At 43.8% G+C, this 17,121-nt stretch overlaps 1 protein-coding gene across 1 annotated transcript in view; it reads right to left on the reverse strand.

The window, feature by feature from the left end:
- The window catches only part of LOC137535054 (pancreatic lipase-related protein 2-like), a 41,398-nt gene extending 24,724 nt beyond the window's left edge, over positions 1 to 16,674 (reverse strand). Inside the window, exons 1-7 of the mRNA XM_068256820.1 lie at positions 16,548 to 16,674; positions 16,312 to 16,417; positions 14,568 to 14,725; positions 10,885 to 11,010; positions 6,839 to 6,979; positions 3,454 to 3,562; positions 1,319 to 1,429 (exon numbers count right to left, since the gene is read on the reverse strand). Coding sequence (XP_068112921.1) covers positions 1,319 to 1,429; positions 3,454 to 3,562; positions 6,839 to 6,979; positions 10,885 to 11,010; positions 14,568 to 14,725; positions 16,312 to 16,417; positions 16,548 to 16,610 — 814 coding nt within the window. The 5' untranslated portion in view covers positions 16,611 to 16,674. The remainder of the gene's footprint in view (positions 1 to 1,318; positions 1,430 to 3,453; positions 3,563 to 6,838; positions 6,980 to 10,884; positions 11,011 to 14,567; positions 14,726 to 16,311; positions 16,418 to 16,547) is intronic.
- Positions 16,675 to 17,121: the final 447 nt, after the last annotated feature.

Raw genomic sequence — 17,121 nt, forward strand, 5'->3', positions numbered from 1 at the left:
GTCGAACTCCAGGCCTGGAGGGCCAGATCCATGCCAGTGTTTAGGATGGACTGAGGAAGAGAGGAATGTGTTCTACCTGATGGACCACACCTTTCCTAATTCAGATCCATCAATTAATTTGAGCTGTGTCAAAAATGTGTAAGGACCTCGGCCCTTTAAGGACTGGTTTGACATCCCTGATCTAGGAGACCAGAGTCTCAAATGTGACTGCACAGGAAGTGAGGGAGAATCTTCCCATTGGGACATAGAAGTAGTGTTGTCCGGATCATGAACGATTCGGATCTTCGATCCGAATCTCTTTTGTGAGTCGAATCATCCGGATCATCAAAATTAACAGATTTGGATCAAAAGGGGTGGAGCCAGGAGCGGCCCCCCTCTCTCAGCGGGCAACGGGGTCCTGAAAGCAGAGCGGAGATGGATCGCTCAGTTGGAGGGGAGCCAGCCTTGCAGGGACAGGTAGTTGGGAGAGGGGACATGGGTGCCACTGCCAGATATGTGTGGAGCACACTACTGGCTGCAATGTGCTGCTGATTATAGGCTGTCTGTTCCGTAGTTGTGAACAAATGGGAAACTTTTGGCTGAGAAGCACAGCTCAGTAACTCTGCAGACAGCTTGGAACACTGGCACTGTGATTGCTGTGCAATATGATCCTCCTGCACTGCTCTAAACAGCTGCACTTATCTTCTCCCATAATTTATGATGTGTTCGACGTGAGAAAAGGGGAATGCTTTCTTTTACTGTGAGACGTTTGCATTCAGAGTATACAGATAACCATATAGGTGAAATATATGTAAAGCATATGATTGCAGCATGTGGGTATTGTGTGCAAAAAAACATTTCCACTCTCTGCTCACCCCTCTTCGTTCACCTCCTCCCTTCTGTTCACTCCCTGCCCGTCTCTGTCCACCATCCCCCCTTCTCTATCTGTCCACCCCCCTCCCCTTCTCTGTCCGTCTGTCCACCCCCCTCCCCTTCTTTGTCTGTCCACTGCAGGGAAAGTCCTGTCCTGCCTGTCATTTCACCCCCCCCCCCCCCCCCAATGCTTCCCTAGTAAAATGATCCGAGATTCGGATCAAAGATCCGGATCTTTTCAATGATCCGATTCGAATCATCCGAATCATTGAAAAGATCCGAACTTCGCATCTCTACATAGAAGCTGGGCTGGCAGAGGTTGAAACCCCTCCCCACTCCATCCAAATCTCAATTTCTGATGTACTTCCTCTTTATTTCCTCCCTTTTTAAACAACTTTTATTCACAGAAGTTATACATCAGTAGCATAACATACAGTAGGGAGCTGGAGGAGGTTGTTATAAATACCAGTAAACAAGTCTGTATCAGTGTGGATGACATCAACAAAAACGGCATCTGAATCATCCAGACGAACTTCTCTCGGAGTGTTCTCATAGTAAGGCCGAGCCGGGTCCAGACCTGCCGGGGACAAGCAAATCACAGCGGTTTTCATGACATGAGGTGTGGGGCAAACAAATAAACATGGAGGCCCCTTTTACACTTGCCTTGAAAGTGTGCATTGCGTTACTGGGTATTACTGCAGAGTAACGCAATGACAATGCAAAGCAATGGGGCCTGGCTCACTTACCGCTGGAAGTGCCAGATGTGCCGTGGAGTCACCGCAAAGTCAATGGCGCGTTACCAGCGGAAGTAATGTAAGTCAATGGGCGACACAGAAAATGCAAATGTGTTGGCGGTGGGGGTGATCGGAAAGACCAAATTCCGTTCCGCCGGAATTCACGGATTCCGCCAGCGTTTAATTCCGACGCTATGAAAATTCCGCCGGATTTTTGCAAAATTCCGTGGAATTCCGGATTCCGGCGGAAAAATTAAAGTAATTGCAAATGGAACCTTGTTTATGCTAAATGGTAGCCCATAGAACCTATTGACTGTTCCCTTAGTCCTTTTTCTCCCTCCACCCTCCTCCCTTCTCCCTCCTCCCTTCCTTTCTCCTCCCTTCCTCCCTCCTCCCTTCCTCCCTTCTCCCTCCTCCCTTCCTCCCTCCTCCCTCTTCCCTTCCTCCCTCCTCCCTCTTTTTTTGTTTCCAGGAAAAGGAGGAGGTAAATAAGGAAGTCTGTAGAGCAGAAATTCTTCTTATTAGGCAGAAATCAGTTCGGTGGGGAAAAAAATTTGTATTCCGTAAAATTCCGCGGACTTTCATATTTTTCCGCAGAAATTCCCCCATAGTGATATAGCAATTCCGTTCCGTCACAACGGAACGGAATCCCCAAATTCCGGCCGAAATCACGGAATTCTTAATTCCGCGGAATCCAGCGACCATCCCTAGTTGGCGGCAGCGTTGTGGACCACATGTGGGGAATGACAGCAATATGACAGGGAAAGCCATGAATCCCAGTGATGCTCTTCCTATCCAGCAGGGAGTACGTCACACAGCAAGGGGCGGTGCTATGCAGATGACCCTATCGATGTACTCTTCCATAATTACTTTTTTTGTGGTGTGATGCAATGGGGATGGAGCATCGCGCCACAAATGCACGGGAAAGATGTAAAATCAGCCTAAAGGGTACCTGAACTGACGTGTAAAATGATGCGATAATAATGGATACATAGAGTACTAGGCCTATGAGTAACTAGTCTGAGGTCCCTTTTTATTTTTTACACTAGTTGACCTAAGCCTGTTTAAAAACGGGCTCTAGGTCTCTTCTGGCTGCCACCACCGCCGCCAGTCAGTGCACATGCGTGCGCACCCGTCTGCCCTGCTCCCTGGCCCGACATCCTGTCCCAACGGTCTGCACTGCACACACCGACACACAGCCAGGGACAGGAAGGATGACGCGGGGACAGTTAGGGATTATAATAGAGGATTACAGGGGTTAAAGTGACACTAAAGTGAAAAATAAATTATGATAAGAATTGTTGAAGACTCGTCTTCTGTTTTTGGATTCTGCGCTGATTCTATATAATTTACCTGTTTGTGAACTCTGGACATTGTTCTTCTCTCAGTAGCGGCCACTTTGTTACCTTGGCGCTGATACACATATGCAAACTTGTTTGACTGAAAGTCTTTGACGAACAAACTGCTCACCCTCAGTCGGTCGGCCATCCTCTATTCCTCCTCAGTCAGGACATCAGTGCCTCTGCTGTGCAAGCCAAATGAAACACTACTGCTCTTCTGCTTCCCCCTCCTCCCTCACTGTCAGACTCCTCACACAGCACAACAAGCTGCTTTTCCCCAATGATGACCTCTTCACCTCGCTCGTTCTGCTCCCGCTTCTCCTCCTATTCTGACTGCAAATTGTAAGTGTAAACACACAACACAATCATGCTGCCACTGTAATCTCTGTGCCTGTTGCAAGTGTTTCACCTTGCTTCATAAGAGAACCGGCTCTGCAGCTTCTATATATCCCGGGTTGCGAGGGAAGCGTTGATAAACTAAGAATACATTTTGGGATCCATTCTAATAATCTGATGATTTTAGATACCTGTAATTCTAGAAATTTCCTTCAAGAGTCTCCCAGCTTCCCCAGCGGCATGAGCACCCAGACTGTGCCCAATTATGTGAACGTTTGATGGGTGATACTTCAGCTCCTCCTGGAAACAAAGAGATAAAATGAGTAACTGGAACCCCCTACACAGATGCTTGTACATACATGTGTTATATGCCCAATGTGTATTAGCAAGGATGAGCTATTGAACTCTGCAGAATCTGTGTTTACATCATTGTGGGAATTTTGCTGAAGATTTCCTTAAAGCAAACCTGAACTGAACATAAATGTATGAGATAATTAACTGTTTGTGTAGTACTAATGGTAAAAAGATCTTTCCTGCAGTCTCATATTTTTATTTTCAGCTTAAGGGCTGTATTTTTAAGACAAAACAGTAGCCATGACAGTCTGATGTATATTCTGCTTCATTCATCTGCAAAAACATATAAATAGTGGTTGTTTACACTGCTTCCAAAACAATCTTTGGCAGGGTTCAAAGTTACATGGAGAAGGCAGAGAGGCTTCCATTCTGACTCCTCCCCATCCTAAAAGATCTTCAGCTCTCACAAATGTTACTTCTGCAGTTTTCTGGGAGACTTCTACTTCTTAGGCTGTGCTTGCTAATAATAATTATTACTCTGACAGCCTAGAGTTAGGAAAGTTTGACAGTCAGAGAAGCTCCTTGCCAAGTTCTCTAGATTTTTCACTGTCCTCTAGCTAGCCATAAAGCGTGGGCGGTGCTACACTGGGGCACTGGCCCCCTCTGGGAATCACTGTACCTCCCCTGCTCAGTTACATACAGTTAACTGTTTCCAGGCTTCAACAGCGTACAGTAAAGAGGATAGAGTCTGTAAAAAACTCTCCATGTCAGCCTGAGTCTATATAGGCATTAAGTAACCCAAGGGTTGTATCTATTTGCCAGAAATACCTCATATTCCTTTCAAGATCCCTTGTAATTAATGAATCTGGATCATGCTTATATTTGCAAAATAAATCTTTCTACCTCCTTCTGATTGTATTTTCTAACATTGCCAGTTAACAGGAATAGAAGTCTGAAGAAGGCTTACAAGCTGAAAGCTTACCGTTTTTCTTTTAAATTAGCCAATAAATTAGAGCTTAGTCTCCAGCAATGCTTAGCTTCTAAAATAAGGAAATACACAAACAGTGTTTCTCTCCTTCCTGTCTCTTCAGCCTCCCCTTGCTTGCAGAGTCGTGAGACACAAGCTGGGAGCTGGAATGATTTGTCTGGGATCTGTCCACACAGGAGCAGCTTGTTAGCTAGTAAAGATTAAAGCCTGCCAGCAAACTAGCCAAGTAGCCAATTTTATCACTTGAGCTAGGCAAAAAATATCTAAAGCTCACCATATAAACATCGATTTTGATCACCCAAATGGGCCCCACCATCTATTGGCAATGACTAATTCCAGTGGTAGAATATTGGTATTTTTTACCGATATATTACTATCACCTAACCCTCTTGTCACACTAACCCTCCCTCTGCCAAAGTGTAACACTAACCTATGCTTCAGACGCAATCTCCGCCGATATCAGCACCACCTTCCACTGCTAAACACTTCCTCCACCAATATTTGCACAGCCACTGGGCACCACTATGGCTACAATTAACATTGCGGTCATCATGGCACCCATTTACCACCCGTCTACCGTCGCCTAGATTACCTGCTCCAGCGACTGGGTGTTTGGTTTTACTTCACACATCTCACGTTTTTGCCGATTACATAGCTTTGACAAATATTTTTATAGAAGTTCTGATTGAGCGTAAGCATATTTTTTTCTAGAAGATTATACAGCAATGTGGTTCTTGTAAAAAATATATTCAATCAGGTGTTGGTTTACATGCAACATAGTTGTACACATAATTTAATTATTAGGAATTTAGACATTTTCAATACAATATTATTACGTTTTAAGTCCACATTTTATTAAATTGTCTTAACTATCAATTCTTTCAGCACGATTATTGAATGAGATGATTTTTGCCCATGTTATATTAGGCTGATTTGGTCCATAATAATATGTGTATTTTTATGTTTCTAAAGGTTACTCCAAGTCCTTTTAATATATACTGCATAGGCTCCACGAAGTGGACATATTGACATACGAAACACATTGGCCTCAATTCACTAAGATCATGCTGGAGATAATAAGGCAAGAGTAAACTTGCCACCACGCAGTGAGAGAGTTAACTTATCTCTTCATTCCTTAAGTTACCTCCTCTGTAGTTAATTTACCTCCTCTGTAGTTATTTTCATGCGCAGTTAATTAACAGCCTGTCTTTAACTCTGGAGTTATTTTAAGGATTGAAGAGTTAACTTAAAGACAGAAGAGTTAACTTTAGGCTTGCCTGAGGTAAAATGTTTCCTGAATACTACATGCCTCGTCACCATGGTGATAACTCTAAAAACGTTATTTAAGACAGGAGATTTGCTTAGTGAATTGAGGCCATTGACTCCTCCCTACGAGATTAGTTTTCATCTTCCACTTAAAATAACTTTTCAGCTCTCTGCAACTGAAAAAGCACCAAAAAGGAGAGCAAAAAGTACGGTCAATATTATGCTGAGTAGATTCTTGCTTGCTGGTGGCTTGAAAGGCCTTTTATTGACAAAAGGAAAATTTAGGGAAAAAAAGCTCCCGATCCGGTTCACTTTTTCACATCTTAACAATAAAACGCCTTTTCAGTCACCGGCAAGCAGGAAAATAGCCAGAATAATTTTGACAGTACTTTTCTCCTATTTTTTTTTTTTTTACTTGTTTAATCCCAGAGAGCTTAAACGTTATTTTAAACAGAAGATGAAAATATTTTTTTGTACTTGTTTAATCCCAGAAAGCTTAAAAGTTATTTTAAACTGAAGATGAAAAATGATCTCCTAGTAAAAAAAAAAACTTTGGAAAAAAAAATAAATTGGATCGGGCCCAAAATGTGAATTGAATAGGGGCCATTGTCTTTGAGCTGAATAATCTTGTTGCCCATTCATGGTTTGTCTCACATGCAGCTAAGTTCCACCACTTTCCTCCTTTTTATTTTTATTTTTTTATTATTATTTTATTAATCTGACATTATGATTATTTCCAGATTTAAGGTCTAAAAGCCGTAACATTTTTTCACAAGTTTTTAGACCCAAAAACAAGAAGAAAAAAATACCTCAGAAAGATCTGCAGCAGCTACTGCATGAAACTGACTCGGGATTACCGCTAAGGAGGTTAATCTTTGGCCCCTGTATGTGCATTTACATTGCTGAAATAAAATTACTTTTGCCCTGCACAAAGTAGATTTCTTAAATAATATGCTACACATATTGTTTGTTAGTGTAAAGTCTGTGGAGGGTTGCAATTGGTTGAAGACTCACCTATTAATACTTACCAGCAATCTCTTTAGTAAATAGGCAATCTCAGCACCCACAACACGAGCGTTATTAGCAGCCTGGACATATAGCTTTACACTGCCAGATCCACGCCGCCAGTCCACTCCAATACAGTTCACATCCTCCGCCAACAGGATCTCCTGTAGTGGAAAAGCATACGTGAAAAAGTACCTGAAAAATGAGGTGCAGGGGATAGTCACTTGTAGAATATCGCTACAATTAGTGATATCTTACTTCTGGATTCCAATAGTAAAATATTGTTAATGTTTACCGAGATTTTACCATGGCTAAACTAACCCAATTCTCACACAGAACCCTCCTTCTACCGATGCCTAACCCTAAGACAACCCCCCCCCCCCCCGCCGGTGGTGCCTAATCCTAGAATTCCCCCCATGCCTAACCCTAAGACCCTCCCATGGTGGTGCCTAAGGTTAGGCATCAGGAAGGGTATTTGTGACGAGGGAAGGAGACTTGCGTTAGGGGGACAGTTAGGGTTTGCTATCAGGAAGGGGTTTTTTCACAGTTAGGGGTCAGGTGGGAAGGGGATGTCACAAGCCCCCTACTGGCCAGACCGCTTAGTGCCTCCCAATCTGCTTCAGCCCAAAGACCATCGAATATCATGGATGCAATTGATGTGCCGGATTAACTGGAATTGGGCAAACAGACAGGCCAGGAGGAACACATGAAACACCAACAATTTTCTATGCACAATTTTACTCGGGAAAGAGGAACCCGCTGTCTAATCTGAGCTGAGAAAGGGTTAACACAACCTAATCTGAGCAATACAGTTTCTCTTAGTAGCGCCTCTCCAGACAAACAAGGATCGTTCTGTGGTACTCAAATCAGGCAAATAGACGTAAAATGACTGTCATTTTATTAAAATATATTCAGTGAAATTATTAATATTACAGAAACGGTAGCAAACAGTGTGGGAGAAAAATGGACACATTAAGAAATGAATACTTAAGATCTTGGAAGAAGTCAAAGTCCAGTTTGTGGAAATTCTGTTTGATAGTAAAGATGAATGATAGAAAAGATGAAAATGACACTTAAAGAGGAACTGCAGTGAAAATAATGTAATGAAACAAGTGCTTAATTTTTACAATAATTGTGTATAAATGATTTAGTCAGTGTTTGCCCTTCTTTCCTCTCCCTGATATACATTCTGATATTAATCACATGGTGACATCTTTACTGCTGGCAGGTGATGTCAGTGGAAGAAGCTGCTTGCTTTTTTTGGCAGTTGGAAACATCTATAAACAGGTGTAATTTCCCATGGTCCTGACATCACACTGTGGGAGGGGTTTCACCACAATATCAGTCATACAGCGCCCCCTGATGATCCGTTTGAGAAAAGGAATAGATTTCTCATGTAAAAGGGGGTATCAGCTACTGATTGGGATCAAGTTCAATTCTTGGTTACGGTTTCTCTTTAAATGTTACCAATATTCTACTATCGGCTATATCCCGGCGCCCAAATTTCCTGGTGCCTTTATTACTCTTACGAGTGGCATCTCCTGGCATCTGGTCTCAAATGCTAGGCTTCCATCTGCATGGAGTCTGCTCTAGTGATGAGCATGAATTTCATATAATCGTAATTTTGCATCGTAATTCGCAATTATGATGCAAAATTTTGGGAAAATCTTATAGTGAATCCGTGGCTGAAGCTCGGGTTCAATATCAGATATTTACCCTAAAGAGAGGGAAGCCTCAGGATCCTATTGAGGCTTCCCTTGGAGGTCAGAAGCCCCCCATTGATGAGCACGGCCCCCTTCACACTAGGGCCGCGCAGCTTCTCTTCCTGGATCATGGCTGCGCAGCATGTGCAATAGCATGGAGCTAGCGGCTCCGGCTTACTGCCCATGGGCAGGCTTGTGCAGCTATTGCGCACCCATGATCCAGGAAGAGGAGCTGCGTGGTCCCGATCAGATTAGCGACAATGCCTTGTCACTAATCTTCTGGGGGGCGCACTCAGCGACAGAGTCAACGGAGTAGCGAGGGAAGCCTTAATAGGATCCTGAGGCTTTCTTCTCTTAAAGTATCTGATTTTGTACCCGAGCTGTGGCTCAGGTTCTCTTTAATTAATCCCACGTGAAAACATAATCAACAACCATAATTTGGAATTTAAAAACCATTTTTTCTTAGCATTTTTAAAATCCATTTTCACAAAAACTACAAATTATTATTATTATTTTTAACTTGTTGCCACTATTCCCCGCAAAATATATAGCAATTTTGACGATAGCATGTATGGGGGCTTTGCTATGAACCGCTAAAATCAGCATTAAAGAAAATCATAAAATTTAAAATACATACAAAAAAGAAGTTCATTTCTTCCAGAGTAAAATGAGCCATAAATTACTTTTCTCCTATTTTGCTGTCACTTACAGTAAGTATTAGAAATCTGACATTATCGACAGAATTTGGGCTAGTCCATCTCTCCATAGGGGATTCTTAGCTTGGCCTTGATTCTTTATAACGACATTCCCTGAAAAAGATGTATGCAAAGATGCTGGCCAGCTTGCCTGCTCACCGTACACTTTATTGGCAGTTGGACGGAGCAACTGCCATTCACTAAGTGCTTTTAAAAATAAAGAAAACCCTGAGAACCTCCCCATGACAAGATGGGCTAGCCCAAAATCTGTTGGTAATGTCAGATTTCCACTACTTACTGTAAGTGACAGCAATATAGGAGAAAAGTAATTTATGGCTCATTTTACTCTGGAAGAAACGTACTTCTTATTTGTATAGGTTTACATGTATTTTAAATTTTAAGATTTTCGCAACAGAGGTCCTTTAACCCATTCGCGTTCCGTCGTTTTCACGTGAGAAATGTTCACCTCCCATTGATTAGCCTATAACTTTATCACTACTTATCACAATGAACTGATCTATAGCTTGTTTTTTCCACCACCAATTAGGCTTTCTTTAGGGGGTACATTTTGCTAAGAGCCACTTTACTATAAATGCATTTTAACAGGAAGAATAAGAAAAAAATGGAAAAATTCATTATTTCTCAGTTTTCAGCCATTACAGTTTTAAAATAATACATGCTTCCATAATTAAAACTCACGTATTGTATTTGCCCATATGTCCCGATTATTACACCGTTAAAATTATGTCCCTATCACAATGTATGGCGACAATATTTTATTTGGAAATAAAGGTGCATTTTTTCCATTTTGCATCTATCACTATTTACAAGTTTAAAATAAAAAAAATATAGAAATATTTCATCTTTACATTGATATTTAAAAAGTTTAGACCCTTAGGTAAATATTTACATTTTTTTTTTTTTTTTATTGTAATGGTTTTTTTTTATAGTAAACATTTTATTTGGGTAGTTTTGGGAGGGTGGGAGGTAAACAATAGATTTATAATGTAAATGTGTGTTAATTTTTATTTATTTTTACTTTCAGTTGTAGTATTACTTTTTGGCCACAAGATGGCGTCCATGAGTTTGTTTACATGACGTCACTCTAAGCGTAACACACGCTTAGAGCGACGCATGGGGGAGGTGACAGCCAGAAAAAGCACAGCTTCCGAGAGAAGCTGTCGCTTTTTCAGCGGGGGAGAGCAATCAGTGATCGGGCACCATAGCCCGATTCACTGATTGCCTGGCTACCGAATCTGCGGCCGGGAGTGCGCGTGCACGCGCGCGATCGGCCGCAGGAGCGCGCGGTAGCGCACATGGTTCCTGGACTTAGATTCTACGTCCAGGAACCAAAATAGGTTAAAGTACGTGACAAATACAGGAACTTTCAAATGGATTAAATGAAATCAATTGAATTCCAAATCGTAGTTACATATGGCCGTAACTGAAAATGTAGGCAAAATTTCTGGTAATCGCAATTAGCAGATTACGATCACTAGTCTACTCTAAGTCTGTTCTTCTCATTTTCATGGCAATCGTCCAGATGAATTGGATACCCCTCAAACCCTTCACCACCACCATTGTAGTGGAGATATAATACTGTCTGTGATCGCCATTCAGAGACAGCATGCAATAGGCTTGGATGATAAATAGTCCAGGCCCAGGACTTACTTGGCACATGTCAGACACCCAGTTGTTCTCTGCTTTATCTGCCATCCCGTGTACAATGAAAACCGTCTTTCGAGAAGTTTGGAATGAAGACTTTGTGATGCTAACCAGGTTTGTGGAGTTTAGTTTCTGCAAAGAGCACATTATGAGATAATTCTGCCGACAATACAGTGGAAGATTTAACAGACAGGATTTAAATATAGTAAAACATGCACATCCACAAGTGGCAGAAGCTCTTCCTCAGGGCCGGGCCGAGGCATAGGCTGGAGAGGCTCCAGCCTCAGGGCGCAGTGTAGGAGGGCGCGCACAATTCATTCAGCTGTCATTCCTAATTGTGTTTGAAGCAGAAAGAAATAAGAAAAGGGGATACATATCAAGCCATATAACTAGAGATTAAGGTGTTGGGGAGGTTGTGGGCCCTGTGGCCCACTTAGTCTAATAGCAATCAGTGTGTGACAGCTGGGGTGGAGGGGTGCACTTTGGTGTCTCAGCCTTGGGTGCTGGAGGACCTTGTCCCGGCTCTGCGTCTTCCTTACATTAAGTGGCAGAATATGTTCATATACAGGGGCTACTGCTGCTACTACTACTACTACTATGCATTGCAAGGAGCAGGATAGGAGACAATGCACCACTGCGCAACTCTGCAGGGAGGACCACAGAGGGGACAGGAGGGGGGTTCATGTTGAGGGAGGAATGGTGTTGGCTTCCCTCCCTGCAGTGTCACCCACCTTCTCCCCAGGGCCGGACCTAGACTTTTTGCCGCCATAACCCCACCCCCACCCCCGCCGGTGGGGGGGGGGCGCTCTGGGGGGCCACCGAGCTGGAGGGGTAGCTGGCAGGATGGGGGTATTGGGCCTAGCGGCGGGGAGGGGGTCGTACCCCCCCTCCCTCGCCTGGGTCCCCCGAACTGCGCTCCCCTCCAGCCTTACATAGAAGAAGCAGCCGCTATTTGTAAGACGCACGGGCGGGGAGGACTCACCTCTTCCCAGCGTGCGCTCCACTGACATCACTTCCTGCAGCGTTGCAGGAAGTGACGTCAGTGGAGCGCACGCTGGTTCGAGGAAGAGGTGAGTCCTCCCCGCCCGTGCCTCTTACAAATAGCGGCTGCTTCTATGTAAGGCTGGAGGGGAGCGGAGGACGGGGGACCCAGGCGAGGGAGGGGGGGATCCGACCCCCCCTCCCCGCCGCTAGGCCCAATACCCCCGTCCTGCCAGCTACCCCTCCAGCTCGGCAGCCGGCTCCCCGCACGGACGGGCGGATGCCGCCCCTGGAAATTTGCCGCCTGAGGCAAAAGTTTCACCTCGCCTCATGAGCGGGCCGGCCCTGCTTCTCCCACCCAGGCAGTGGCACCTGTACCTGGCTACCCATACTAGGGTCACCTATATCTGGCTACCTATACTGGGGTTTCTTTATATTAGTAGAAAGGAACATAATAAGGTTTTGCAGTACAAAGCATATCAAAAATCTTTATTGGCACAAGTATAAATGTATTTCATAAAAACTCTCTGTAAGAAGCTCCTTATTTAAATAGAAGATCATTCAAAAACAGGGATACAACAATCAATGGTGGTGAAGGCTTAGTACATTCAGTAATAGTATTTAAGCCTGAATGTACTAAGCCTTCACTACCATTGATTGTTGTATCCCTGTTTTTGGATGATCTTCTATTTAAATAAGGAGCTTCTTACAGAGATTTTTTATGAAATACATTCATACTTGTGCCAATAAAGATTCTTGATATTCTTTGTACTGCAAGACCTTGAAAGACTTTGTGTGTTCCACATATTAGGGTCCTTTCTACTAATATAAAGAAGTTCACTGTGGGTGACCTGGACCACCCTTAACCTTCCTAGCGGTAACCCGGAGCGTAGTTCGGGGTAAGCCGCGCAGGAGGATTTCTCAGGCCCTGCTGGGCCGATTTGCATGATTTTTTTTTGCTACGCGCAGCTAGCACTTTGGTAGCTGCGTGTGCATACCAATCGCGCCGCTCCGCGCCAATTCGCCGCTGCCCGCCGCGCCGCCCCTCCCCCCTCAGACCCATTGCGCAGCCTGGCCTATCAGCGCCAGGCAGCGCTGAGGGGTGGATCGGGACTCCCAATGACGTCACGACGTCGATGACGTTAGTGACGTCATCCCGCCTGTCGCCATGGCGACGGGGGAAGCCCTCCAGGAAATCCCGTTTTTTGAACGAGATTTCCTGATCGCAGATCGCCGGAGGCGATCGAAGTGGGTGGGGGGATGCCGCTACACAGCGGCTATCATGTAGCGAGTCCTGGGCTCACTACCTGATTTAAAAAAAATTAAAAATAAAAAAAAAAACTGCTGCGCTGCCCCCTGGCGGTTTTTAATAGACTGCCAGGAGGGTTAAAAGGACTTAAAGGTTTTTTTCTTTTTACCTGTAAGTAAAAAGACACTCCCAACTACACTACTACCTATACTGGGGTACCTATACTGTGGCCACCTATACCGGGCGTCCTATACCTGTACCGGACCTAACTACCTATGCTGAGGGCATTTTGTTGTCGCACCGCAGCTATAATGCGTGGTGCAGATTGTTGGGTGCTGTGCGATCATTTGCACAAGCAGCAAAAAGTGTAGAACTGGCCCTGGTGAAGGGAGTTATGGTGACCACACGGTTATTGGAGGGGAGGGGGGATAATGATGGCCCTCTGTCTGTGGAGGTCACCAGATGGGCAAAGGTGGTGTGAATGTTGGAGGGCTCAATGAAAGCTCTGCTGAGAGAGCCATGACATAAAGTTGTACTGTTATTCATATACAATAAAGTTTGGAAGTTGACTCTATGCCTGAGGATCTGGTGAAGGGAAATCTAACACTTGAAAAAATACGGTTAATGCAGATAAAAGGATTGTTTTACATACAGAACATAACCGCTGTTGTGATTCTATCAATATAGTTACAGCAATGCAATTTGCAAAAAATGGAAAAATCCATGCTATACATGTACAAATATACATGGAACCCACACATCATGCCAGGATGTGTACATTAAAAAAGGGCACCAAGGTAATTTGGGCACCAGAGATATTCTACCATTCGGCCCCCAATAGCCGCTACCTCCCCTGTTATCATGTTACCTCATCGGTGCAAATAATAGCCGTAACTTCGTGCTTACCGCAAGAGTTTGGCAACTTAGGTGTCCAAATCACCTGGCAGGCGCCTTAATATATTGTCTAGTAGACGCCAGCATAGTATTATGGTCTCTGCGGAACCCATTTTACCAAGTGGCCGCTGGCACCCTAGTAACCTGCTCTGCTCCAGGGTTCTGTACAATGCAGAATTAGTCTTCAGACAAAGGAGAACCTAACATTCAACACAGCTGTGAATAACCTGTTTACATGGATGTCACATATTATTCTGTGCATAATAGCAGTGTCGGAACTACAATCTAGGGGGGCCCCCAGCTAAACTTTGACCCCCCCCCATCATGTTCATGCTCCTTCCTTTGCCCTTCACGGCCTCAGGGCCCATCTTACATGGCTCATAACACAAGTGTGGCTATCATGATCTTCACCCCCATAACAAATGTAGCCACAAGAAGACCTGATCTGAAGTATAGCCCCCTATATCAGAGGAAGGTACAGTTAGTAGAGGGGCCCCTACAGCTCTAGGCTCCCCTGCAATTCCTCCAGTTATGCCCTGTATAATAGGAATATTTGCAGACACACCTGGTGAAGCTTTGGGTTTTGCCTGGTTAGTAAGAAGAATTGCGTGTTTATCTTTTCAGGAGGCCAGGGCAGCTTAGATATGGGTCTCTGGAGGGTGCCCTGCCAAGGCGACTCATTCGAGAAACAGCCAAGGTGTTCATAGCAGACTTCATCATTACCTGCAAGACACATCAAGTTAAAGGAATGAGTTTATTAGGGTGGATTGGATAGTTTGCACTCAGTGGTGGGCCGAAATTTTGCACCGAAATTTGCAATTACGCATCTTAATCGTATTGCGAAATTTCAGAGACAATCGTAATTAATTTCGTATGTAATAGTAACAATTCATAATTTTGCATAATTTTTGCGTAATTTCGCGACATTTTGTGCCGACTTTGGTGGTTAATAGCAAAGCCCCCATACATGCTCATTGCTACCAAAATTGCTACATATGTTAAGGAGAATATTTTTCAAAAAGACCTTGTAGTTTTTGAGAAAATCGAATGAATAAAAATGCAAAGAAAAATGGGCTTTAAACTGTCATTTTTCAGTTTTAAAAACGATTTTTTTTCTTTGCATTTTTAAAATCTTTTTGGAAAATTATTTTTTCTTACTACCCACTATTCTCCATGACATACCGTATATACTCGCATATAAGCTGACTCACATATAAGCCGAGGTTTCCCTCAGAAACCAGGAAAAAGTGCTTGACTCGCATATAAGCCCCCCCCCCCAATATAGTCTCCTCCACAGTATCCAGATGTGCCCCAAGATTGATACAGCTGTATCTAAAGACGCCACTAGATGGCGTCATAGATATGAGACACAGTGATTGCCACACAGGACGAATCCACGATAATTGCACCACTGACACGTTGCTGGCACGCTCCGCTCCACAAGCCAGGGGACACAGGAAGTGTTGAGTAGCGCACTCTGCACACCATGTTGCAGGGGATGGGGGCACGGACACACCATGGCGTCAGCTGGCAAGAGCAGGATCACTAGTACACAATCCTAACGCTCCTCTGCCAGTAACAAAACCTGCTCCACCATCGGTCCTGCTCCACTGACTTGCATATAAGCCAAGGGAGTAACTTTTTCAGCACATTTTTTGTACTGAAAAATTAGGCTTATACGTGAGTACTGTATATACAGTATATAGCATTTTGGTGACAATAGCATGTATAGGGGCTTTGCTATTCACTGCTAAATTCGGCATGAAATAATGCAAAAATGATGTGAAATTTTACACAAAATTACGAATGACTATGCGAATGCGATATCAATTGAATTTACAAACTGTAATGACGTATAGGCGTAATCGCAAAAATGTACGCAAAATTTTGCGTAATCGTAATTAGCTGATTATGATCATCTCTAATTGAACTATTTCAACTTTTTTGTAATTTAAAGGGTAACTCTGTTTTAGTATAAACATTTATTAAACATGCATATGGAATCACTACACAAGCTGTTTTGCAACTGAATGTCATTAAATAGGTCTACATTTTAGTCTACATCTGATATAACTTATCTGAATGCTTGTTTCTGGTGTTCTTCAGCCACTACTGCAGCCAAAGAGCTTAACAGGGCTGCCGGGCAACTGGTATTGTTTAAAAGGAAACAAATAGGGCAGCCTCCATATCACTCTCACCTTGGGTTCACTTTAATACAAACGTTTGTTTGACTGAATGATTACGTTGCTACATGCGTTTCCTCTACATTCTGCGTATAGCCTGAAACAAAACTATATTTGTTGGCTCACCTGCAGCCGCTTCTAAGATGACACACAAGGCAGAGAGGAGAATCAGCATCTTCATCGCCGGAGGCATCTCAGAGGGTCTTCGCTTTCCGCCAGCTGGGAATCGATACTATAAAACACCAGAGTGAGAAGTATGTGAATGAGGAAGTAAAAAACGCAGGACGGGATGAGGAAACGATCTGGCTTCAGTTTCAAGCTCTGAGGATTCGGTTTCCAGCCACAGTGCAGTTTAGTATTACCGGCGTGGATGACAGGTTACCAAGGATCGTGCTGGGGAAGCCACCCACCCCGTCACATGACATTTCTGGTCACCCACTCCACTGGTATCCCCCACTTTATTGCGTAGGAAATGCTCCCACACTCAGAACTACTATTTCATCAACAAGTTTAATCTTTATGTATTGTTATCAAGTTCTTGGAACTCGTCCAAGCCAAACAAATGCAGAACTGAGAGTCAGCCAGAGGGGAATTACGAGAAGAGAAGGAAAAGGTGAGGTCGTGGGAGACTATTTGGTTGTCAGTCAGTAAATAAAGGCCTTGTTACATGGTTAGGGGACACCTGTCAGGACAGGCACATGGCGTCTGCCATTGCTGAGTCATTTTTGAGGGTACAAGCTCCAGGGCTGTAGCCAAAATCCTTATTAACACAATTAGTGAGTAATGGAATAAGGAAACCGGAAATCTCCCATCTTCCTGAAATGGAAAAAAGGGGCACCATTTAACCTCCTACACAATTTGGGTCCTGGATACATAAAGGACTTGCTGAAGCGGCACCACACCTCTCACAACCTCAGATCAGCAGGATCCATAACC

Source organism: Hyperolius riggenbachi, chromosome 10 (assembly GCF_040937935.1).
Source record: "Hyperolius riggenbachi isolate aHypRig1 chromosome 10, aHypRig1.pri, whole genome shotgun sequence".
NCBI classification, from domain to species: Eukaryota; Metazoa; Chordata; class Amphibia; order Anura; family Hyperoliidae; genus Hyperolius; species Hyperolius riggenbachi.